The sequence below is a fragment of the Cetorhinus maximus genome, unplaced genomic scaffold, assembly GCF_964194155.1.
Source record: "Cetorhinus maximus unplaced genomic scaffold, sCetMax3.hap1.1 HAP1_SCAFFOLD_1346, whole genome shotgun sequence".
NCBI classification, from domain to species: Eukaryota; Metazoa; Chordata; class Chondrichthyes; order Lamniformes; family Cetorhinidae; genus Cetorhinus; species Cetorhinus maximus.
The window spans coordinates 25,980-51,302 of record NW_027597287.1 but is presented as its reverse complement, the minus strand read 5'-3'; the positions used below and the strand labels follow the sequence as shown (position 1 = coordinate 51,302).

Genomic DNA, 25,323 nt, shown 5'->3' with positions numbered 1-25,323 from the left:
CTGGTATGGTGAATTAGGGTGCCAGGAAGTCATTTATTCTTTTCAAATGTCAACCCTGGATAAGTATCCTATTTAAAAGAGTGATACTACATGGAGTGTGGGCTCATTTGAACATTTGGAGAACATGTTCATTGCAATGCAATGTGATTTTTAAAAAATTGAGCTGCAGTGTATAAAAGGGCTACTAATGTTGATCATAATCAAACTACCCAAGTAAGCAGTCACAAAACATCCACAATTAAATAAATGACTTAGAGGTAAAAGAAAAAGTGTATGTCCTCAACTCCTCTAAGAAAGATAGGATTTTACTTTTCCCTTTCAAATATAATAACTTTGGATACTTTAACATGTATAAAAGTCCAATTAAAATTGGCAAGCCAGCAATGATTATTTGCAAGCGCATTCTGTATGTCTAAGATTCTGTATTATTTATAAACTAATAAGAGCCTAATCACATTAAAGCAGCTGCAAACTGGCAGTAATGCCTACTTTAATCATTATAACATCACTGGATAAAGCCAGCAAACCACCTTTTTTTTACTGACATTGTACAAAGATGCTGCCATATACCTCAGAGGATAATGCCTGGGTCTGTGCAGTAATGAGTTTATTACAGTCATTATTCTGTATGACTGTGACTTTCTAATGTCACACATTTATCTCTGTCGGCACTGCATGCTGCAACATTCCTCCATTAATCTAAATAATGTGGATCTAAGCAAATCTGCCCCAGCAGAGAACAGTAATTTACAGCCAAGGGCTGGACCACATCTTACTACTTCTCAATTTAGAACTAAAGGGTTCAAATGCACAGAAGGTCAACCTCCATGGATATTATACAAGGGTTTACACTTGTTCCACCATCTAAAAAAGTTAGTTGTTCAGGTGGGTATGAAGTAGTGATGCTGCAGCACAAAGGGCATTTGGCAACTTCAGTATGATGGGCTGCTTTCAAAAAATTTCAATTTTGGATTCTGAAGCGGGGGAGAGGCGGTGGCAATGTGAGGACAAAGCTGTTTTGAAGTCATTACCTGAAAACAACAGTTTGCATTTATATAGCACCATTAACATAGTAAGGTATTTGGTAGTTTAAATCTTTTGATGCTTGCTATATTGTTCTCTAATGATTTATTTCCTTTATGGTCCTGTAAATGAGGGTCAAGAATTTTTTTTTAAAAATTGGATGCAGGTTAACAACCTGCATGTGAGGCTTTTGTTATTAATTTTCTTCCCCAGGTCCACACAAATGTGTTTCTAAGTGATTTGCTCCAAATTCAGTGCTTAATATATGCTTTCATTCCTGATTAGTTAAAAAAAACTCACATGATTACTGTGATCCCTAAGTAGCAGCAGCATTCTGTATTGCTTGATTTTGGGGGTTGAGGAGGCAAGAATTCCAGAGGGTGACATATGATATACAGCACCGAAGCAGCCATTCAGCTGACATTAATGCTCAACTCAAGCCTCCTCCAAATCTATCGTCGTAAACCTCTATTCCCTTGGCCTTCATAATCTTGTCTAGTTTCCCCTTAAATGCATCCATACTGTTCACTTCAACCACTCAATATGGTAGCAAGTTGCATATTCTTACCACTCTTCGGATGAGGAAGTTTCTTCTAAATTTCCTACTGGATTTCTTGGGATGACTATCTTATATTGATGGCTTCTAATTATGGTCTCCACAAGGGAAAATATTCTCTCTGGACCACTCTATCAATCAAAACCTCTTATAATTAAAAAAAAGACCTCTATTAGTTCACCCCTCATTCTTCTTTTTTCAAGAGAAATAGAGACCAAGCCTCTCAATCCTTTCCTGATCTGCATACCCTTACACTTCTGGTATTATCCTTGTAAATCTCTGCACCCTCTCAGTGCCTCTACATTCTCTTTATATGGCGATCCGGACTGCATGTGGTAAAACAAAGATAGCCACACGCACAGTCAATAATGAGACTTTGAATTTTGATTATGAACTGAGATCTCTGCCTGCTTCTTAAAAGATTTTCAATTTAGGCACTTTATTAGGTTAGACTGTAAACTAGAAAGCCTTGCATTCTTTGTGCTTCATACACTAATCATCCCGCTGTGCATTTTCTGTTTCAAATTTGAAACTGTTGGGCACTCATTTTAACTTGATACAGCCTGCCATCTATCATTTCCAATAGAAAGGAAATCTGCATGAAATGTACAACAAACAGTCGATACGGTAATGGCCATTTTACACCATCACCATAAGTTAGAATTTCCTCCTTTGAACTTAAATTGTGGGAATAGGAAAAAAGAATCCTAGCTGGAAGTAGAAAAAAGCACTGCTGTATAACAAGACAAATTTGCCCAATGGATTTTATTTGCATTTCCTTCCCTCAAGATACAATTTATTTACCTCTTGTGCCCAGGCTCATGCAACCTCTAGGCATAGTTGGATTGGAGGTGATTTTGATTAGTCTCCCTTCTGCCAAAATATGCTTCAGTTTATTTTAGTGGTGCAAGGGAAATTTGGTCCTGGACTTTGGAATGATGGTAAACAGGACTCAAAACTCATCTTCTTGCATTGCTGATATTGTAGAGCTGGTCTGCATTCTTTTCAAACCATATGTGATGCATGCTCTGTGGTTGGTCATCTGCATTGTATTTTGCTGCTTGGACCAAGTACAATATCCCTCATTTTGGAACTCACCTTAAGCCCTACAGTCAGTCATACAGAACTAAATTGCTTCCCCAAGCCATGTGGAATGAACACTTTCATTACGGTTATAAGGTTTCCCCCGATAACCCCGTCAAAAGACTTGTGTCTCCGTTTTTTTCCAGCCATAAATTCATCAGGATTGCTGCATGGAATTCACAACAACTGCCAATATGTCTGAATTTTCAGATAGCAAAATTAAGATTCCAAAGGGGACGGAAAGGAAGAAAATAAAATGGTGAGCAAAGTCAGCTTTTCTTTCTCACAAGCTGTGTTCCTAGCTGCCCTACATCCAATAGCCATACAGCCAGCTTAGACAAGCCTTTTGACTAGGACACACTACCATCTCCTCAAGAGCCAGCAGCTACCTCTTGAGCTATTAGGACCACTCCCACCCATTTTGAAATTGGATGTTGCCAGCTCTTGCTACTAAAGATACCACTGCCCTCCTATGTAAGCATGCATAATAGTGCACTGAACATTTATGCTGTGCAAGTCCATTAAGTATTAACTCTAGAATAAAAGTCAGCTTGACACAGATGATTGATAGAACTGGGAAGTGTTGTGGCTCGAAAAATTGAATAAGGAATTGTAGATATCAGGGTCAAACAAGTCAAGGTTATTAAAAATATTTTTCTTACATTACTCTAGGAACACATCTTCATAAAAAAACATGATACCAATAAGTTAAAAAAAATGCCATTTCTCAGATCACTTTCTGTAAGTGTCTTTTTTGATAGAACAGACAGTTAATGTAACTGTCAATTTAAATGCAGGATTTTACCGAGTTTGGCTGTTTAAATCAAAAGCCAGGAATCAAAACAATGCTTTTAAGACCCATACTACTGGGTCTTGTAAGACACATGTCACTGATTTTTTAGTAAGTAAGAACACAAGCACTGACACTATTATCTTCAATATTCAAGATTATTATTTCAATAAAAACTAAAATCAAAATGTTAGTTGCATCAGTTAAGATACTTGAAGCTGCAGCAAACAACATGATAGCCATGGTTTTCATTCATGCAGCTGCTCTAAGTGTTGGACCAGCTTTGGCCTGTTCTTTCAAGTGCCTTTTAATGATTAAAATAAATGAACTATCAGGTACAATTCCTAGAATAGGGGTTTTACTGAGCATACAGCAAGTGCCATTGAAATATATCAATAAATTAGATGTCCAGACTTAAAAATGAAATTTTTGATAAAGTGATTCATGAATGCCTAAATTACTTTAGTTACCATTCACATACTTAAAATTTGAAAAATAAATGCTAATACTTAATACAGTTCAGTCAGAATTTAATTGAAACATTTTAAAATGATCCAAAAGATGGCCAATTACACATTTATGAGCAGGCGTTGGAATAATATCTAGCAGATCACATGAAAAAGGTGTCAGCTTTTGTCCAAATCCAGTAAAAAGTTTAACATATTGAAAGTTATGCTGGCATCCACAAGTGGACATGCTCTTTATTCTCTTACACTGCTAAAGGCTCGGGTAGTGGATGGATGGGGGATGGAAGGAAGAAAAAAAACTTGCATTTATATAGCACCTTTCACATTTTTTGAGGGTGGTGGGGGCAGTAAAAGACTGAGAGATGTGTAGGTCTGGAGGCTTGGAATTGAAAGCCAAGTTGGAAGATGTCAGTTTTTGCAGTTAAAAGTTTTATAAAAAGAAAAGCAATGATAAAAAAAAGTTATCCTGCAAAAAGACAGTGCAGAAGTATGGTTTGCTAATTAATCCCTCCCCATTTCTCTAGGAAAGAAGTGGGACTCAGCAAAGTAAGCAGAATTTGCATTGACTGTTATTCTAACTTGCTGCCTGTGTGATGACAGCAGCTTAATGATTTGTATCTGGTTTTGTCTCATCAGTATTTCAAAAAATATATAAGTACAGGTGATAAAGAAAAGATAGCCCGTTCTAATCACAAGGGGGAGCTGCTGTTACATTGCTGGGTTACACTGTTGTGCAATTAGCCAACAGGCATTATGTGCATAGCTTAAGACGTTCTGAGCTCTTACTGGAGTGAGCAGCACTGCTGTACCTGTGACAAGGAGGGCCTGAAACTCGTAACATAAGCGAGGCTGTCTATAAAAGTTAACCCATGATCACTCATAATTCAAAAATTGACCTGCTACATTTCTCAGGTACCAAATATTTCCTCCTCAGAATTTCGAAGATGAACATTCTAGAAACTAGTTATCAGCCCATAAATATCAAACTATTAGATTTTCATTAGCAAGTTGAAAATCCTTATGTATTTATTACTAAGGTTTCTCAGGTGTAACAAATATTGATCGGCTGTAACACCAGAAGTACAGAGCCGATTACGTTTAGTAGCCCCTTAGACAACACTGTTAAGTAATGCACCCTAAAATTGGTGCAGCTGTTGTGAAACTTAAATCTATTCAAGGCTGATGAACAAAAGACCCTTGTAGGTTCTGAATGCAAAATAACACAAAGAGAAAGAAATGGTTAGAACAATCTGGGATCTCACCACACTTATTGGCCAATAACATGGTTGCTGTGTGACTGCCCCACTATCCTCTCAGCCAGTCACAGTTGGACAGCTTAATAGAGGAAAGATTGGAGGCAGCAAGGAAAGAAGTCATAACATGTTACAGGCCCAGCTACTAGTTGTTGAAACCAATCCATACAAGATGTTTGTGGCATTCGTTCTAATGTCTAAGACACCCCCTTATGATACTTCTATCATCTATATGTTTTTGGCCTCCGTCATGCACTACCTGTGGTCAAAAGGTAAATGTCCCGACCTTTGACAGTGCTGCTGTGCAACAAGCCACAGAAACTGCTATAAGGTACACCAAAAAGGATTTTACATCCCTACAGCCGAGTGCTTTCCCTCAGCTTACACATTCCCTGCACCAACAATGATGTTGGCAGTCTACATATGAGGAGTTTTAGGTATTGCATAGTACGGCCAAGTACCACAAATTCCTGTCTCATTCAAACTCTTGCAGAAGTCGAAGAACATTATCAGTGAATTCATTCCTTTGCTTTCCCATTCCAGTCAATTGTATTGCTGGGAGGCTGGAGTGTGGTGGATTGTAGACATCTGGACAATAAACTTCATTCAAAATGAGCCAGGTGGCATCAGGATCAACTTCATTTAGATGGTAAAAAACACTGGTGAAGAGGAGAACAGACATATTACATACACATCAACAACTTATACTTATATAGCACCTTGAACGTAATAAAACTTTCCAAGGCGCTTCACAGGAGCATTATAAAACTAAGTAATGACACTGAGCCACATAAGGTGATATTAGGTCAGGTGACCAAAAACTTGGTCAAAGAGAGGTTTTAAGGAATGTCTTAAAGGAGGAAAGTGAGACAGAGGTGTAGGGAGGGAATTCCAGAGCCTGGGGCCTCGGCACCTGAAGGCACAGCCACTAATGACGGAATAATTAGAATTGGAAATGCACAAGATGCTAGAATTAGGGGAGTTCAGATATCTTGGAGGGCTGTGGAGCTGGAGGAGATTAGAGAGAGAGGGAGTAACAAGGCCATGAAGGGATTTGAAAACAAGGATGAGAATTATAAAGTCAATATGTTGCTTGACTGGGAGCCAACATAAGTCAGCAACTACAGAAGCAATAGGGGAACGGATTTACTGGGAGTTAAGACATGGGCAGCTGAGTTTTGGGTGACCTCAAGTTTACTTAGGGTAGAATGTGGGAGACCGGCTAGGCGTGCACTGAAATAGTTGAGTCTAGAGGTAACAAAGGCATGAATGAGGGATTCAGCAGCAGCTGAGCTGAGACAGGGGTGCAGATGGGCAATGCTACGGAGGCAGAAATAGGCAGTCTTAGTGATAGCACGAATATGAGATTGGAAGCTCATCTGGAGATAGAGTGTGACACCAAGGTTGCGAACAGACTGGCTTAATCTCAGACTGTTGTCAGGGAGAAGAATAAAGTTGGTAACTAGGGAATAGAGTTTGGAGCAGGGACCAAAAATAATGGTTTCACTTTTCCCAACATTTAATTGGAGGTAATTTCTGCTCATCCAGTGCTGGATGTCAGATAAGCAATCTGATAATTTAGCAACAGTGGAGTCATCGAGAGAAGTGTCTATGATTCCAATTGAAAATGTTTTGTAATAAAATGGTTCACATATCTTTTTTTCCTCAATTTTTTCAACCATCAATTCTCTTCTATCCTTTGGATCTCTGCTGCAGCCTCCTTCCTGGAGGTCATTCTATCAGTGTCTCTTTAATCCAGCATGTTGAGGACAGTTTAGCATCCCTTGTCACTTCATTGCTGTCAGTTAATTCAGCACAGATGGAAAAGATTGAATGGTTCAGCTACTAAATCTTAATTAGTTGGGCCATCAGGGCCCTGTTTCTATTTCTAATTTTGATATATGATGAGAAGGGATGTTAATGCAACCAGAAAATTCTCTGTTGTGCCAAATTTGACCACATGCTAATTTTTCCTTTTACTTAACAATGAAACCTCAACTTGGTATTACACAGTGATGTATGGGGAACAACTGCACTCCCACCCCACCACCACTCCAATACAAATTAATATTGGGGCACAATGCATCCAAAGGGATTGTCAGAATGGCCTGGTTACACTTTTACCCAAAAGAGATTTATGTATGTATTATATAAAATATGAAAATGAATATAAGACAATGCTAAAACAAGAACAAAAATACCTGGAAAAACTCAGCAGGTCTGGCAGCATCTGCGGAGAGGAACACAGCCAACGTTTCAAGTCCGTATGACTCTTCAACAGCTGTGGAAGCTCTCATTTTAAAAGTTGAAATTTATGATGATTAATCATTGATTTGAATGAAATGAGTTACCTGCATGCTGCATCTTGGAGTTTCAGAGGCTGCCTACTGCTCAGGTATGGTAAGCAGGTGCTAGCCACCATATCCAGGTCAGTCTCACCTGCATCAAGAAAAATATTGATAATATCTCCTACAGTGTGATTTAACCATTTTTATGTCACTTTTTTTGTGCTCACCATGGTGAGGGGCTATTAGGAATCGATGAAATGAACACTTTCCACATCAGTCAGCATTAAGCAGTCCCCAGGTCAGATGTAGCACAATTAGATGGAAATTGAAGCCATCCCAACTTTACTTCAATAATCTTTGCTCTAAATTCAAAGTAATAACTTGACATTTCCTACATCAGCAATCCTGTGACTACTCTGAGCAAGATTGCTAATATATTACTATCTCATACTTAGCACAAACTAGATTCAGGCCATGCAAATTCATTCCATGGTTAAACTCTGTTAATTAATAAATTTCTGCTTACCTCAAACTCCATTCTCAAAAGTAAACGGTTGCTTTTGATGGCAGAATTAGATATAACTAATGCTTTAAATAAACAATCAATGCATATTAGAGTGATACCTGTAGCATTTTCAGCAATAATCTAAAGATATATCACCAGAAATGAGGGAAATAAGTGACCAATTTGGATCAATCAATTATCATCTACTGTCCGTCAGATTGCTTTAGCTCCATTAGTGTACTGCTGGGCTACTTCTTCTGCTCCTGCATCTGGGTTTAGTGCTCTGGTGAACATCCTTCTGGGCTGGATGGTACAACTAGATGATTCAGCAAGTTCAGCACCAATACTCACTTAACCAGCCCAGGTACTTGTTAGATACATTAACCTTTCAACCCTGAGCAATGATTTATTAGTTTTGCTTTGTTCCCAAGAAAGAGGATAATACAGTTGTAGCAAAAGTGATAAATGGCAGCCAAACATTGTATTGTACAAGTGCACAATCTGTTATTACACAGCCCAGGTGACAATTAAGCTTCTGGAGCTTTCCTAGAGGGAATTTGTTCTAGATTTGGAAGTTGATGAGGACTAAACTTCCCTACACCCTATGCTGCCATAAAAAAAGTATAATTAAATACTGGCAACCAGCACATCATAAAAGCAAAGACAAGTGTTCCTTTGGAATATGCTGGCCTTGAAGAGAAGCCTGGCTACCGCATATGAATATATTTTCTGGAAATTATAGGGAACAAATGAAGGTCTATAAGGCATTATCTGCCTTTGGCAAAGAAATATATCAAATACCCATGAATGGAAAAATAAGGCAACTGCCACATAGCTGAATGATTAATCATTGACTTTTTTTTAAACTAATACAGGATTTTGTAAGAATAAGTCCCATGATATGAACTCATTGTCTCGAATGCAGGAATACTTTGAAGTTGGAATACTGCAGCTTTACTTAGAAAATAACTGAATTAGAACACAAAACTGAAATAAAACCCTAGCTCCCACTAGAAAGGGAAAGGTTATCCTTGATAAATATCTTAAATTCCTTTCCTATTTTTTTGATAGCAATACAAACTGCTCAACTGTTGACATCGGAGGTTATGTACTTACCAAGGTCCAGTTTCTCACAGAGTTTTCCAAGACCCTGAAGTTCAGCTAACTGTAGTTTGTAGGAGAGTGTGTGGCTGTAAATGGGCCCAGCCTTTGTACTGACTGGGGCTTGGCTTACTAAATATCTAGTCACCTTTGGCAAAATGTCTTTAGAAACTCTGCTCCTCAGGAAATCACCAGATCCATCTGCCAACTTACACAGCACCTGAAATGCATAAGAGAAACCACTCAATGGTCTGCAGTTTGTTCATACAAGATCAGAAAACAATCCCAGAAAATTTCTGATATCCAGAAATATATGCAAACATTTCATAAGAAAGTCAGCACAAAATAAAACTTTCTTGCCCTGGTTTAACACAAAAACATGTGAGACACATAAATTCACCAAAGCTGCTGCACAGGAAACATCACTTCACCTTGAATGCCCTGAGGATCACAAGGGGATCATCACTAGTCAATTTCTGCACAAGAGGACTCCACAACCGGTGTACCATTGGGAGCAGCTCATTCACATTACACTGAAGAACAACCACACATAATTCCAAAACATCCAACACCTGTAAGAAAAGAAATGTTGTCAGATACATAGCAAGTAATGAGGCAGACATTTGAAAGAATCTCAGTATAAAGAGAGACACTCTCCATATTTACTGTATTCATACTGCATTCAGGGAACAGAGTTTGCTGCTTAGTATTTCACTGTTCAAAGGTAGTTCCATTTTTTAACTCTATTATTTCCATTATATAACATTTGAATTCATGGGGTTTGTTAAATTTGACTGTTGATAGTGTCACAATTGTTATGGCACAGAAGGTGGCCATTCAGCCGATCAAGTCCATGCCAAATCAATGGAGCAATCCAGTCAGGCCCATTCCCCTATTCTATCCCTGTAACCCTGTAATTGCTCATTCAATTTCCTTTTCAAATAATTGATCATCTCCAATTTCACTACCCTTTTAGGCAGCGAGTTCTAGGTTATTACCACTCACTGTGGGAAGTTCTTCCTTACAGCCCCCGATTCTCTTGCTCAACACCTTAACTTGGTATCCCTTATTCCTTGCACAATCAGCTAATAGGAACAGCTTTTAATTGTTTACCTTATTTAAACCTGTCATAACCTTATACATCGCTATCAAATCTCCCCTCAATATCCTTTGATCTAAGGAGAACAACTCCAGCTTCTCCAACTTAACCTTGCGGCCATAATCCCTCATTCCTGGAATCATTCTGGTAAATTTCATCTGCACCCTCTCAAGGACCCTCACGTCCTTCTCAAAATGTGGTGATCAGAATTAGACACAATACTCGAGTTGTGGCCTAACCAGAGCTTTATAGACTCTCATAACTTTCCTGTTTTTGTGCACAACACCTCTATTTATGAAGCCCAAGGTTCCATATACTTTGCCAATTACTCTCTCAATAGGTCTGTTTCACCTTCAAAGGTCTATGCACATCAACTGTCAGGTCCCTCTGTTCCTGCAAACTCTTTGGAACTATGCCATTAAGTCTATATTGCCTCTCCCTATCCCTTTTGCCAAAATGCATAAAGACAACATCCATTGCATTCTCTTCATCAATGTTCTCTAATACTTCATCAAAAAATTCAATTAGATTAGTCACGCACAATATGCCTTTTGCAAATCCATGCTGGCTATTCTTAATTAACTCAAACCTATCCAAGTGCCTTTTGATGATCTCCCCAGTTATTGTTTCTCAAACCTTACCCACCACTGATATTAAACTGACCAGCCTGTAGTTGCTAGAAATGTCCTTACACCCTTTCTTGAAAAAGGGTCTCACATCTGCCACTCTCTAATCTTCTGTTACCTCCTAAGTATCAAGGGGTGGTAATGGCATTGTTATCTCCACTTCCTTTCACAACCTGGGATTCAAACTATCCAGACTAGGCTACCTACCCACTCTAAGCATAACCTACTTTTGTACATACTGCCTATCAATTGTCATCCCATCCATTACATCTACCATCTTCACTTCTACCAATATTTTGTCAGCATCTTCTTTCTTAGTAAATACTGATACAATGTACTCATTAAGTATTGTCCTGTGCCTCTAAGGTTATATGGGCCTCTTTGTCCCTAATTAGATCCACTTGTTTACAACAACAACTTGCATTTATGTAGCAAAATTTAATGTAGCAAAACATTCCATGGCACTTCTGGGCCACCTGTAATTTCTGTGGCCTGGAGGAGTCAGTTTCACATCTATGTAGAAAATGTGAGGTCGCAGCCCCTCCTCCAATATCTGAGGGGCTGCTATTCAATTTCTAGTTGCACTTCAATCTCACACTCCTGATGTTCAGTGCAGGGGGAAGCAGGCAGATTGGAGAACTTCCTTGTGGGATTGTTCCTGGGGTTGGCTAAGGTGGCCACCAACAGGTACAGGCAACTGTTCTGCCCAACTGGCTGCCTCTCTTCTTTGGCCAGGTCCACACCTGGGTGTCTCTGGAGACAGAACACAGCGTCCACCAGTACGCTTCAGTCCTTCTTCAACTGGTGGGCACCAGGGGTACTGGAGTCATCACCCTGGGAACGCCACTTTAATCTGATTTGCTCAGCTTTAATGTTTTTTGGGAATTTTTTGTTACAGTACATCGGTGCTGCTGCTTTTAGAAGGAGCACTTAGTCCTCTTTATTGGCAACTTCTGGTTGGATCAAAAGAAGTAACATGAGAGTTATCAAAATTATTTTTAATACTGAGCCACAGATGCAGGCATCATGATAGATGACCAAAGAGGTAGATTTTAAGGAGAACTTTAAAGGAGTAGAGATAGGTAGGATGGCTTGGGGAGTGAATTCCAGAGCTTAGGGCCAAGGCAGCTGGAATCAAGGCTGCCAATGGTGGCATGATTAACATCAAGGGTGTGCAAGAAGCCAGGACACTGGAGAGCAGAGATCTCAAAAGAGAGGTAAAAGGGAAAGGGAGGGCAAGGCCATGGAGAGATTTGTCAACAAGGATTAGGATTTTAAAATTGAGGTGTTGTCAGACTGGGAGCGAGTGTAGGTCAGGAAGCTCAGGGGTGCTGAGTGTCTGAGACTTGATGTATGTTACGTTCGGGCAGCAGATTGTTGGATGAGTGCTAGTTTATGCAAGGTGGATGATAAGACGACAGTCAGGAGTCTGATGGAATAGTAAAGTTTAGAGATAGCAAGGGCATGGATGAGGGTCTCAGCAGAAGACAGTCAGTCGATGGCACACAGGCTGAAGTCGGCAGTCTCAGTGATGAAGAGGATATGTGATCAGAAGTTTATTTCTGATCAAACATAATACCAAGATTGCAAATGATCCACTCAGTGTCAGGCAGCTGCCAGGAATGGAAATAGCGGATAGGGAACAGAGTTTGTGGTAGGGCCCATGCAACGGTTTAAATTTTCCCATTTAGTTGGAGGAGATTTCTACTCATTCAATACTATATGTCAGATAAGCAGTGTGACAAAGCAAGGACAGTGGAATAGTCCAGAAAGGTGGTGGTGAGGTAAAGCTCAGTGTCACATCTGCCCTGGGGAAACCTGATGCTGCATTTGTGGATATCACCAGGGGCAGCATGAGAAATAGGAGGGGGCCAAGGATAGATCCTTTGGCGACTTCAGAGGTAATGGTGCAGGAGTGGGAAGAGAAGCCATTGCAGGTGATTTTCATTCATTATGACTGGACAATTAAGGATAGAACTAGGCAAAGGCATTTCCACCTAACTGATGAAAAAAGAAAGGCACAGGAGGAGGGTGGTGTGGTCAACTGTATCAAAGGCTGGAGATAAGTTGAGAGTATGTAAGGCCACAGTCTTATAGAACATCATTTGTAATTTTGATAAGGGTCATTACAGTACAGAGGTGGGGCTAGAAGCTTGGTTGGAGGGATTCAAATGTGGAATTATGGGAAAGATTGGCATGGATTTGGGAGGTGAAAACATGTTTTATGGACTTTGGACAAGAAAGAAAAGTTGGAGATGGGGCAGCAGTTTGCAAGGCCTGAGGGATCAAAGGTGGATTTTTTGAGGGTAGGGGTGATGACAGTAGATTTGAAGGGCAGGGGTCAATACCTGAGGAGAGAGAATCGTTAACAATATCAGCTAACCTCAGGCTCAGGAATGGAAGTTAGGTGGCCACATTTTAGTTGGAATAGGGTCAAGGAAGCAGGAAGTGAGACTAACGGACAAGTTGAACTCGGAAAGAGCAAGACAGCAGAGAGACACTAGAGAAAGATGTTTGTTCAGGACTAGGGTGGGAGGGATCATTTGGAAATATTTGGCTAGAGGAAGGGAGGGGTTGGGAAGCAGCAGAGGTAGCTTAATGGATGGTCCTGATCTTTATGCGAAGGACCTGGATTTTCACTCCCAGGCGGCTGCACAGAGTTGGGAAATGTTCTAGCCTGTCACATCCACTTTGGGAAAAAGTGCCCCAAGTGGCAAGATTTTCATTCCTGGGGAAAGGGAGGAGCGGTTGGGTGCATGCTGGAATCAGGCTTGCCACCCCCTGTCACAGATTGGAGGCAGCCAACAGAATGCTGAGGCGGACTGCTTAAAAGGCCCACCTCAGTTCCCTGACACTTCGTCCCAATTGTGTTGTTAAATATTAATCCCTCTAGCCCTCACCTCTTCACCCCACCATCCACTCTCCACGCCCTATCCATGCCAACTCATGCCCCCCCACCCACAAACCTTTTGCCATTACATCCTCCCTGCCAACTTACCCAGTATCTACCAGGGGCAGACCCCAGGAGCTATGCTGAGATGAAATAAAGTTCTAAGCATCTATTACAGACTAAGCTATATAAAAATCTCATAAAGTCCATTTTAATATGTTTAAATACCCTGAAGTACTTAATCCCTCGATCCACACCACCCCCCCCCCACCACCCTCCATTTATATGGTAGTCTGTGAAAGCAGCCACGCAGTAATGCTTGAATGAAAGCATTTAATGTTATATCAATAAACATCTATTGCAACTGCAAGCACAGATTTCTTGTTCAACTCTCAGAAACAGGAAGGTTATTTTATTTAAGTTTAAAGGGCAGGGGATTTAAATAACTTGATAGCTTGACAGTTCCACAGATCTTAGCCACCCTTTACAAACATTTATGTCTACTTTAAAAGAAAAAATTGTAAGCCACACACTGCGGGATAAGACCCTCACTCAAGTGAAAATGGGGTCTGTCTAAACTCAGCAACGAGTTCAAATGGCCCTGCTGAGTTGGGGCTCCACCCCATGTGTGAGTCATCTTCCATCCCCTCCCCCTTACTGGTGAAAATGGGATTGGTCTGAAATGGGGCAAGACTTCTGGATTTAGGCTCCCAACGCGATTTTGGGTGAGCTGTGGCATCTCCATGGTTCTGTGAAAATCTAGGCCAAGATGTCCAAGAGCTCTTTGCACTTGTTGTTAGAGATGAGGGCACAGGCAGCATAGAGGGTAGTTCAAATCAAAGGTTTGTGGTGAAGAGGAGGGGCAGGGAGTTATCTTTATTATTCAAAAATCATTCTGGAAATGTAAACAGTTTAAGCAATAAAGAGAAGGACCTGTTAATGCTTTATGTGATCCAGCCATAATTGGTGATAGATGCTCAAACTAGCTTCCCACCACAGAAGTTCAAATTTATGTCCCTTGAAATTATGAGAGTGAAGATGAGGGATATACTGGGAGACCAACTAGAATGACAGAATAATAGTTTTAATGTTTAAACTGTAAACATGTTAATCATCTATTTGCAAATATATGACCTGGTCACACTAACCCAACTGGAGAATTACAAACTGCAAATTCAAATGAAGGTTTTAAATAACAAAGTCTCTTAATTTCTTTATAAATTAGAGGAACTCTACATCATATGGATCCCTTAAAAATAACAGATCCATGTAAAACAACGTTGTACTTTACTTGGGTTGCACATCCTTAGGAACTAACTTGCCTCTTTTCTTTTATAAGAAACAGACTAGACAGCATGGAAGGCTGAGAGTATTCACTTCAACTCTCAATTTCTAGGCCTGACAATCCTCTCTTGAAGCATCAGATTGAGCGATACACAACAACTCTATTTAGGAGCTAACTCAATTGTGCAGGTTTTTACTGCATTGTTGGCCAATCTTTTGCTTATGATAACAATGCAGTCTGGGACTTTTCAATAGCAAATTACAGGGTGCATATTATAGCAAAGCTCTCAGGTTACTTTATGATAAAGGTAGTGCAATTGCTAAAAATTTAACATGAGAACCTAGTGTAAGTTACTCAGCTGCAGTTAGTCATAAGTTTAGCCTCAAGAGCTCTAGTCCAAGTATTTTTGTTTTGTTTCAAGTGGTAATTGGAACTTATTTAGCAGTTAACAATTTAATTGCATTTGTACACCTCCAATACATTGACCTACCTCTGTGTAGATGCTGACAGACCTAATTTGTATTTCCAGCATGTATTCATGTTCTTTCAATTAAGTCTTGCTGTTTATAACATTTATAAAACAAATTAGAATTATGCTCCAAAAACTAATATCAATTCAACTGATCTCATGTCTTTTTAATTCACTAATGCCACTCCACAAAGATTGGAAGAACAGCTAACTGAAATTCAAAATTCTGTAATTCAGAGAAAAGGCAAAGATAATAACACCATTCTAAGGGAATGACAAGAAACACAACTTTCTCTTGTATACTTAAATGCTTCACTTGTACATTGGGATTTCAAAGCAATGCTTTAACTAGGTTTCTATCAATCCCCATATTCTCTGGGTTACTTTTCCAAGAAAAATCGCCACAAATTTCTAGCCTAACTTTCACAGGAGAAACCCTACAATCAACAAATACCCAGCACACCCTTGAAGATTTTATAATCTAGCATCAATATACGGAACAGTACCAGACCTTTAGCCGCAATTTAACGCTTTTGTCTGACAGGAGGTGAATACATCGCTCCATCACATCTTTGGCAATTTGGATATGAGCAGGCAGCTCCTTTTTCACAATGGGGTGGTCGGAGCTGATGTCGGGTTCCAGTTGATCAGGGATGTCACCTTCTAAAAGAGTACATACACACACATTTAGTGCTGTTGAAAAACTCAAATGTCACCTACAGAATTTTAAAACATGACGGCTATCGAAACAGTGTTAGAGTCAAGGTTATTGGTGCTGGGTCTTTTACATTCACAGAAAAATCAGAGTAACAGAGTAAAAAGACAAAAGTTACTGCTTTGATGTCAGGCAGGCCAGCATCCTTAGTTACCTGGAAGCATATTAGAGTGCAGATGAGCAGTGAATGGTCTTGTTTATATAAGGACAACCAGCACCACTGGAAACTCCCAACCTAAGCTCGAGCTTTTATACCATTACATTATTAAGTTTTATCATTAAGCTCTACTCTGGAGAAGAACCTACCCAGAGTTAAACAGAAACTTAAATGTGCAAACTAAGGCTCATATTTAAAGGGCTTCAAGAGCAGCCTTGGAAATCATATCTTATTTGAGGTTTCAGTATGCACAGCTGCCTTATGGAACTTGTTATTAAGTTTGCACAACTCCTAAAAGTAAGAATGTTGTCGTAAAACCCATTGATCTTTGTGACCCTAGGCGCTAAATTAGAAGTCTGCGGAGATTGCAACATTTAAGGTACAGGACATTCCAATGCTTTTTACATTAGTTCCTGCCTAGTAACAAGGGTGGGACCCTCTGGGAGTGTTTTGTTAGGTCCCCAGCTCAGTGAACAGCAGTTAGCAGTCGTTCAGTTTCAGGAGATTCAGAAGCAGGGGGAAGCTCCATGCAGCCGAAGTGCTGTTGTTAGCTCTGAGGAGCGGAGAAGAGGGCTTCAGTAATCAAAGAGGGCTCAGGGGAAGCCCTGGTAGTCAAAGAGGGCGCAGGGGAAGCCCTGGGAGTTATATATATGTATATAGCCAGGAGGCAGGAATTCAGAGAAACTCAGGGACAGTTCTAGCTCAGTGAAGCTAGCTGTCTAGCAAAGAGCTGAAATTACACCAGTAATTAGAGACTGAAATGCAGACTTGGGAATCTCGGAAGGCAAGATTGAAACCCTGTGAGATGAACCATTGCTAAAGCCATCCAAGTGGGAGCAACTTTGAGAGAATTCCAAGGGAAGATTTTCGAAGGCGAAGCTGGGAATCCCTCATGAGACAGAGTTTCAACGAGATTGTTTGACTTGATGTTTGCTGACGTCAGGGTGGGTTCTTGATAAATCCATGGACTCTGCCTTGGTTGCATCTGTAATTTCCTCTGCAGTGTGGTGTGTTTAACTGCAGTTCGTTTGTTAATTCACGTGTACTTCATACTTACCCTGAATGTTTAGAGTATAAGGTACATATTGTAAATTGTTTTATCTTTCTGAACTTGCATAGTAAATTTTGTCTTTGTTTGTTCAAAACCCATGGAATCTTGTGGCTTTATTTCAAAAGCAGGTATCTCGAATCATAGCCTTTATCTACTTCAAACAAAATGTTATTGATCCCTAACCAGATCCGATCCCCCCCCCACCCCACAACTCTCCTGAGGTCTGGCGAAGGGTCATAACAATGTTCAAATATTATAATCTGTTAAGTTCCAGAATGTGACGACCTGCAATAAGTACATAAAACTTCCACATAAAAGCATTGTTTGCTTTTATATAGAGCTCAAGCTCCTCAGACAATGACTGGTACTATAGCCATCTGAGAAGAATGTCAAGAACAGCAATAAAGTCAAATGCATAAATATGATAAAATAATACAAGTGGACTCTGTGTGACATTTGGGCTGAGAGATTCCTCATAGCTCCAGGAGCAATAGAGCCGCCTGACCTGGGTTTTCCAGAATTTTTTGTTTTTATTATGGGCTTAGAAGTTCTGTTCAGGGTCAAGCAGCACGCCAAGGTTACAAACAGTCTGGTTTATCCTCAGATAGCAGCTAGAGAAAGGGAAAGTGTTGATGGCTAAGGAATAAAGTTCATGGCGGGGTCCAAAAGCAATGGCTCGGTCTTCCCGATATTTAATTAAAGGAAATTTCTGCAACAAAGTGGTGATTTTTTATTTTGCCAGTTGGTTTTCCAACTGCAATACAGTCCTCCTTGCTACTTATATCTAACCCTCCTGTCCAGGGCAGCTGTCTGAAAGCTACATTGTCATGTAAGTATTAAATCGTATAAAATTTAATATTAAAAAAAATCCAGCATGCATTGAGAGGCTATATCAGGACTTACACAAAACAATTAATCTGCTGCATAGGCTAGCTGGATTTCACATTCCTTCTCAACAGACAGGTTTCTGGCAAAATAACTGGCTGAAATTAGACTGTATGTGAAGGATGGTTGATTGGGAGAGAAACATAAAACACAAAATAAGTTAATTAGGAGACTGTGCAGGTCTGATATGCAGAATCCTCTCAGTGTCACTGCCAACAAATCACAGTTCAAGAATTAAGGCATGACGAAGGCTTAAACAAATATGAAAGGCGAAACAGACTGCAATGATGCACGATGAAGTGAGAGAAGATTGTAGAAATGCCAATGAACAAATGAGAAGGGATTAAAAGGATTCACTCCAAATCATTGCATCCAATAGCTAATAGTTGGGTTAATCACAGGAAAAGCTTGTATGTTTGAAGAGAGCTGAATTTTAAAGTACTTTCCTAATAAGAACCAAAACAGAAAAAATATAAAAGCATCCAGTTTGCTGAGAAACAATAATGTAAAGCCAAAGCTTGCAGCCTACAGTCTTCAGAGTGCCAGTCAGCTACATAGATGTGACTGGATCATGTGCTCTTATTTGAAAGTAGACTAATGTGCACTGTGTACACATTAAAGATGATGGATTGTATTAGAGATAAAATGACATGCCTTCACTATGTGGTAGAGGCATTCTTGCACAGAAGTACCTGTTTTGTCCAGATCGATATCTTTAATATCCCCTTCAGCCAGGTGTTTCTGCTTCTGATATTCCTGGAAAAAGCACTGGATCTCTTCTGCTGTGACACCAGACCTGCAGGCTTTATCTTGAGGTTTTTCCTTTTTCTGAACTGGATCCTTAGGTGGAAACCAGTGAGCTATTTGGTGATCAAAAATTTATAGATTATTTTGTTACAGAATCTCTCATTAATATTTGACTAGTTGAAGGGCTTCTTCCCTTCCTCTTTCAGCTTTTCCCATGTTATATGCAGTCGCCACAAATCTGGTTGATCACATCTTCATATTTTGGATTTGGTGGGTGGTTTTACAGCTGGATGCCCTTCCTTCTGCTAACCCTCCCCACTTAACCAGGCTGGGGACTGGCACCAATACAAGCTGGCTTGCCTACGCGAGTGGCTGGGTTTGGTTGAAGGGCTTCTGACAGTCAAAATTTGCAAAAGTCAATTAAATAGCATTTTCAGGAGCCATACTGTTAAATTGGACCACAGTTTCTAAACTACAAAGATATTCCTTTGCTTTCTCCATTGAATCTATCTACCCGGAGGATGCAACTCTCCGTTAAATTTCCATTGTAGTAAAATAGTAGTGGCCATTTGTAATGGAACAAGACTTTCAGGATATGTAGGATAAATACCACACACTCCATCATGCAGCCTTTTTAAAATGCTTTTTCTCTATTTAATATGAATACATTGGTCGCTAGTAATAAAATTATTGGAAATACAGGGAAAAAAAGTTGTTTGACTGACAGTAAAGATTCAGCCAATCATGTAATGAAAAGTCTGTTGGTTTCCCAATTGACACAGGCAGGCAGTGCGCCACAAGGATGGAGGAATCAGGCTACCAATGACAGAGACGTCAGAGATCATCTGGCAAAATCTCCAGCAACATGCCTAACCAAAGCTGGCAACTTTAACCTCATCTCCGGTTCTATGGAGTTAATAACACAGGTAAGGGTTACTATGCTGAGCAGCAGTAACAGAGACTTATAATCCTAGACATTTGCAGCACAAACAGAAGTTCTTCAAAAAGAAAGGAAATAACCTGTATTTATATAGCATCTTTCAAGACCTCAAGACGTTCCTAAGCATTTTACAGTCAATATGAAACGTGGTCACGGTTGTAATGTTGGAAATGTGGTGGCCATTTTGCACACAGTAAGTTCCCACAACTAGCAATTAAATATATAGTCAAAAATATGTTTAAGTTAATAGTGAAGGGATAATTGTTGGTAGGATATAGTTTAAACTTCCCTGTTCTTTGAATCGTGCAGTGAGATCTTTTACATTCACCTGAGGGAACAAAGGGGCCTTAAATTTAATGTCTCATCAGACAGTATTGTTCTGACATGCCAGCCTAGATTATGTGCTCAAGTCTCTGCAGTGAGACTTCAACCAACAACTTCCCATCTCAGAGGTGAGAGTGCTACTCTGAACTAAATGTCTATGTTTTCTATGGCTTTAATGCCCTTTTGAGCATGGGGGGGGGGGGGGTTTCCCCCAATCCATGCAATATCGTAACTGTTCAATAACCAATATTTAAACCTCCATAAAGATGATCTCATTCAAAGCCTATATCCTAATTCCCATCAAACCCTGTCAACCTACCACCCCTATGCTTGCTGACCTGCACTGTCAAAATTTTGATTTTTAATTCTCAACCTTGTTTTCATATCCCTCTATGGTCTTTCCCCCCCTCTCTATCTTTGTAATCTTCTCCAGCCATACAGTCCTCCAAGATCTCTTCATTCCTCTAATTTTGGCCTCTTGTGCATTTTTGATTTCTTCACTCCGCACATTGGCCGTGCTTTCAGAGCCGAAGCCCAAAGCTCTGCCAGTCCCTTTCTAAACCTTTCTTTGCCTCTCCTTCTTTTAAGGTGCTCCTTAAAATCTACCCCTGAACGAGCTTTTTGCTCACTTGTCCTTGTTACTCAGTATCAAATTTTGTTTGATAATCAAATCGCTCCTGTGAAGTGCTTTGGCACGTATATTATTTTAAAAAGGTGCAAGTTGTTGTTGTACAAACATTTCTTTACTTGTGCCCCCTGCTTCAGCTTGCAGGGCTGGACAAAGAAAATTCAGGCAACTACAGATGAATATCCCCATTGTTCAGTGACTCCTACTAAATAGTTTTTACAATCACCAGGCTAAATTAGTAACAAAAACAGAAAATGCTCGAAATACACAGTTCAATCAGGTCTATAAAGAGAGAGGCAAATTCTGACAGTTACAGGTCCATAACCTTAATCAGGACTGAAGGCTACAAGATAAACAAGCGTTTGATGCATAGAGCCTGCAGTTGCAAAACTTGACTCACTGGCGTTTTGTGCAAAACTGAAAGCACTATCATCTTTAAAGACAGTCATATACTAATGAAGTGTTTAGATGAGCATATACAGTGCCCAAAACAGAACTTATCATAGCTTGAGGCTAATTCTGTGAACAGACAGATTATCTTCAAGACCCAATATACACTGCATTTATTATATGCTTTTAAACTTTACAAATTTGATGGCCCTTTTCTTAAATTTTCAATCTGCTCGAGTGCCATTTATTTGCTAGGGGATGAATATGGAGTAGTTACTCTCTCTGGTGGCAAGAACAGATATTGCCATTTATACTGAATTTTATAGGTCGTATTGGTTTAAAGATGGCACTTTCTGTATGCTGTCTTTTTACCTCCCTTGGAAAAGCTTTAGGTATCAGGCCTGTGAAAGTGCTTCTTTACCTCAGGTTATCCTAGCTTTCAAACAAAACTGCCATGCTAATTGCAAAATGGAAAACGGAAAATCCATTAAATTGGTGGAAAACCTTTTTTTTGGCTTGGAGCAGAATGTTCAACAACATTTGATCTCAGCTGTTGTTGAAAAGTAATCACAAACTGTGTGCTACATTCTAATACAGCCCCATATTATCTTGGCACATGATACATACCTAAAGCTGACATCAGTGAATGGAGGACAGTGAAAATTAGCTGAGCTTTTTCATTGTAGTAATGATCAAGAGACAGCAGTATATCCTGAACCACGTCATCAACTAAAGGCAGGAGGCTGGCATCGGAATAGCTGAACATGACACTAATAACACGCGGTGTGTGAGGGTGTTGAGTTAGGCTTCTCAAGTTGAGGGAAATTGTGTTCACTAGATAGTCAGAGTTCTGATTTATCAATTCCTGAAGTGAATCATAACCACAGGCTTGGCAAAGATCTACTAATGTCCTTGTGGCCATTTGACTAACAAGCAGAGTCTCAGCTCCAACTTTTTCTATCACTGGGTAAAGAGATACCATTAAAAGCAAGCGGAATTCCTTATTTAGCACATGAGCAAAATAACCAATTCCTTCAAGCTGGACGCAGATTTGCCAGATATTACTATTCATCGTGTGAACAGTTAGACTTTGACTTGAGTACAGGTAACTTTTATGCGATTCTCTAGTAAAATCCAGAAATTTTGGCTGGTTTATATTGAGGCCAGTCTCATATTCTGACTCAATACTTGTTACCAAATGCCAGTTAGCCGTGCTTGTGTATTCCTCGATAATGGAAGTCACTGTTGCCTTGAGGTCATTTGTGCTAACCGGAGTTTCTCTTTCATGCAGAACATCCACATCTAACCCTGCAGCCCCTAGCAACAGTTCATTAATCACTATCGCAGCCTGTTTCCTGTACACTACTGATTGCTGGTAGAGATCCATGAAATGATCCACGAGCAGGTAGAGATTGCCATAGTAACCTAAAACTCTGCAAATCTGCTGGAGTAATATAAATACACATTCTTCTATAAAAAACTTGAAGTATTTTCTCTGCGCAGCGGGCTTGCTCCATGTTTTTAAGTGATCCCAGCCAGATGAAGGATGTGTTGGGTGCTGCAGATCCTCGGCTTCAGAATTCAAATGCCGTTCTTCCACAATTCTCACATCTGTGACATCCAGCTCTAGGATTTGCATCAGTGCTTTTGAAAGACGCCCAAGGTGAACAGTTGAATTTAGAACAACACTGACTTTGTGTCCTAATAATTTTAAGTAGCCAAGCAACAAGCCCAAGGATTTCAATTTACTCTGGTCATCCAGTGTTCTCATGAGTCTTGGAAGAGCAGTTGTGAGTGTGTGCAAGTTTTCTGAGAGCACATCTGTGAAATCTTTGTTCTCACACATCACACACAACTCAGAGACGTTTTTCAAAACTTGACTACATCTGGTTTGCACCTCGGGTCTCTCATCACCCACAAGCCCCACTAGAACTTCCAGCAAATGGCCAATGGATTGTTTCAGCGATTTGTTACAGTAAGATAGCAAATCGTAAACTAGTTCAACCAATTCCAACCTTACTTTCCAATGTGAGTTACCAGCAGCACAGCTGCAGAGTTTCTGTAACAGTACATCCAACTTGCTTGCAGTGTTTTTCACCCATTCTGGTTTTCTGCAGATTACAAGCTCAGTAAGCTTACTCTCCTCTGCAAAGAGCATTTTCTTGTCATGATGATTTTTGGACACTTGGTCATTGGCCATGACTAAGCCCACCACCTTGTACCAAACCTTGATGGCATAGGTTGTAACTAAGTGACCCTGTTTAACATCTCCAGAGATAATGCGTGTCATTCCTAAAGTGATCCCAGGCAAAAACGAGGCAAATGAATTTCCAACTTGAAGGAGGCCATTGTTGTCAAAAGAACAGTGCGTATCTGGGCAATCACACTGTAAAATCAGGACCAGCAAACACTTCAGGGCAAGAACTTGGAGCTGTCTTGATTTTTCATGTTCAGCTATGTCTAAAAGCAGTGAGATAACAAACCCTTGAGTAGGAAGCATGTCTGGCTGGTACAGGCTTAGCACAATGTCACCATATGCTGAATGAAGCAGGGCAATGAGTCCTTGGACAACAGCCATTTTAAGCTCCTCTGAGATAATGGCCAGCTTTCCATGGTTGCTCGGGGAGGACAAGCAAAGGGAAAGTTCAGAGAAGAGGTCACACAGTTGTTGCTGATTCCGCACACATGTTCTGGAAATAATAAAATGAATGCACTCCACTACACTCTGGACAAATCTTTCTTGTTTCAGACCAGGTGTCTTCAATGAAAATCTGAGTGGAAACAAGACATACTCCTGTAATTCCTGTAAAGCAGCATCTCCAACCTTCTGAAGTTGAGATTGAAGGCACTGTACATTGTTGACAGTCTGCTCCTTTGTTATCCGAACGCAAATTGGGCGCAAGGCACCAAAAGCCTCTTTTGGGGTATCAAAGATGGCCATAATTCAGTCTTTCTCGCTCCTACTGTTTCTTCTGCTGTTTTACTATCCTGTAAAAGGGAAACGGAATGTGAAATATTCAGCAAATTGAACATAACAATCAAAGAGATACATAAAAAAAATCAAAACAGGTAGCAATGTTACAAAAACAAAAACTGCTGGAAAAACTCAGCAGGTCTGACAGTATCTGTGAAGAGAAAGACAGTTAATGTTTCGAGTCCGTATGACTCTTCTTCAGAACTAAAGAGAAGTAAAAATGTGGTGAAATATATACTGTTTAAAGGGGGGCGGTGGGGTAGGACAGGTGAAGCTGGATAGAAGGCCAGCGATAGGTGGAGGCAAAAGAGAGATTGCAAAACATGTCATAAACAAAAGGTCGAAGGGGTGTTGACGGTGGTGATACTGGCTAAAGGAAGTGCTAATGGTGACATTAAGAGTAGAAAGCAGGATCAGCAAGTGACAGATGACCCTAGAGGGGGTGGGGTGAGGGGAAGGGATGGTGTGGGAGAAAAGATCAAAATAGGCTAAAAGGTGGGGATAAAACAATGAATGGAAATAAATTTAAAAAATAATAGAAATAGGTGGGAAAAATGTATATAAAAATTAAAAAATAAATATTTGAGAAAAGGGGATCAAAAAGGGGTGAGGATGGAGGAGAGAGTTCATGATCTGAAGTTGTTGAACTCAATGTTAAGTCCGGAAGGCTGTAAAGTGCCTAATCGGAAGATGAGGTGCTGTTCGTCCAGTTTGCATTGAGCTTCACTGGAACATTGCAGCAGGCCAAAGATGGACATGTGGGCATGAGAGCAGGGTGGTGTGTTGAAATGGCAAACGACAGGAAGGTTTGGGTCATGCTTGCGGACAGACCAAAGGTATTCCGCAAAGCGGTCATCCAGTCTGCGTTTGGTCTCTCCAATGTAGAGGAGACCTCATTGGAAGCAGCAAATGCAGTAGATCAAATTGAGGGAAGTGCAAGTGAAGCGTTGCTTCACTTGAAAGGAGTGTTTGGGCCCTTGGACGGTGAGGAGGGGGGCAGTAAAGGGGAAGGTGTTACACCTTCTGTGATTGTATGGGAAGGTGCCGTGGGAGGGAGTGAACTATATTATAATACTC

At 40.2% G+C, this 25,323-nt stretch overlaps 1 protein-coding gene across 3 annotated transcripts; it reads right to left on the bottom strand.

Moving 5' to 3' along the window:
• Nucleotides 1-1,177: 1,177 nt before the first annotated feature.
• Nucleotides 1,178-24,256, bottom strand: tti1 (TELO2 interacting protein 1). 3 transcript variants are annotated; one of them, XM_078536593.1, is made up of 7 exons: nt 21,900-24,256; nt 18,936-19,103; nt 15,947-16,098; nt 9,498-9,638; nt 9,082-9,286; nt 7,524-7,611; nt 1,178-5,831 (listed from the first exon to the last, which is right to left on the bottom strand). In XM_078536593.1, the coding sequence occupies exons 1-7, from the start codon at nt 24,211-24,213 to the stop codon at nt 5,648-5,650; spliced, it is 3,252 nt and encodes a 1,083-aa protein (XP_078392719.1). In that variant the 5' UTR covers nt 24,214-24,256; the 3' UTR covers nt 1,178-5,647. The 3 variants fall into 3 exon arrangements, with proteins under 3 accessions (XP_078392719.1, XP_078392720.1, XP_078392722.1); XM_078536594.1 differs by having other exon boundaries at nt 15,947-16,095; XM_078536596.1 differs by lacking the exon at nt 1,178-5,831 and adding an exon at nt 5,839-6,970.
• Between the last annotated feature and the right edge of the window lie 1,067 nt (nt 24,257-25,323).

Bases quoted from the DNA above. Each gene is read 5' to 3' on its own strand.
- tti1 (XM_078536593.1), bottom strand. From the start codon at position 24,213: ATGGCCATCTTTGATACCCCAAAAGAGGCTTTTGGTGCCTTGCGCCCA. The intron at 7,612-9,081 runs GTAAGTACATAA...TTCTTGATGCAG, and splicing joins CTGTGAGAAACTGGACCTTG to GTGAGACTGACCTGGATATG. The intron at 5,832-7,523 runs GTAACTCATTTC...CCTCTTCACCAG, and splicing joins CTCCAAGATGCAGCATGCAG to TGTTTTTTACCATCTAAATG.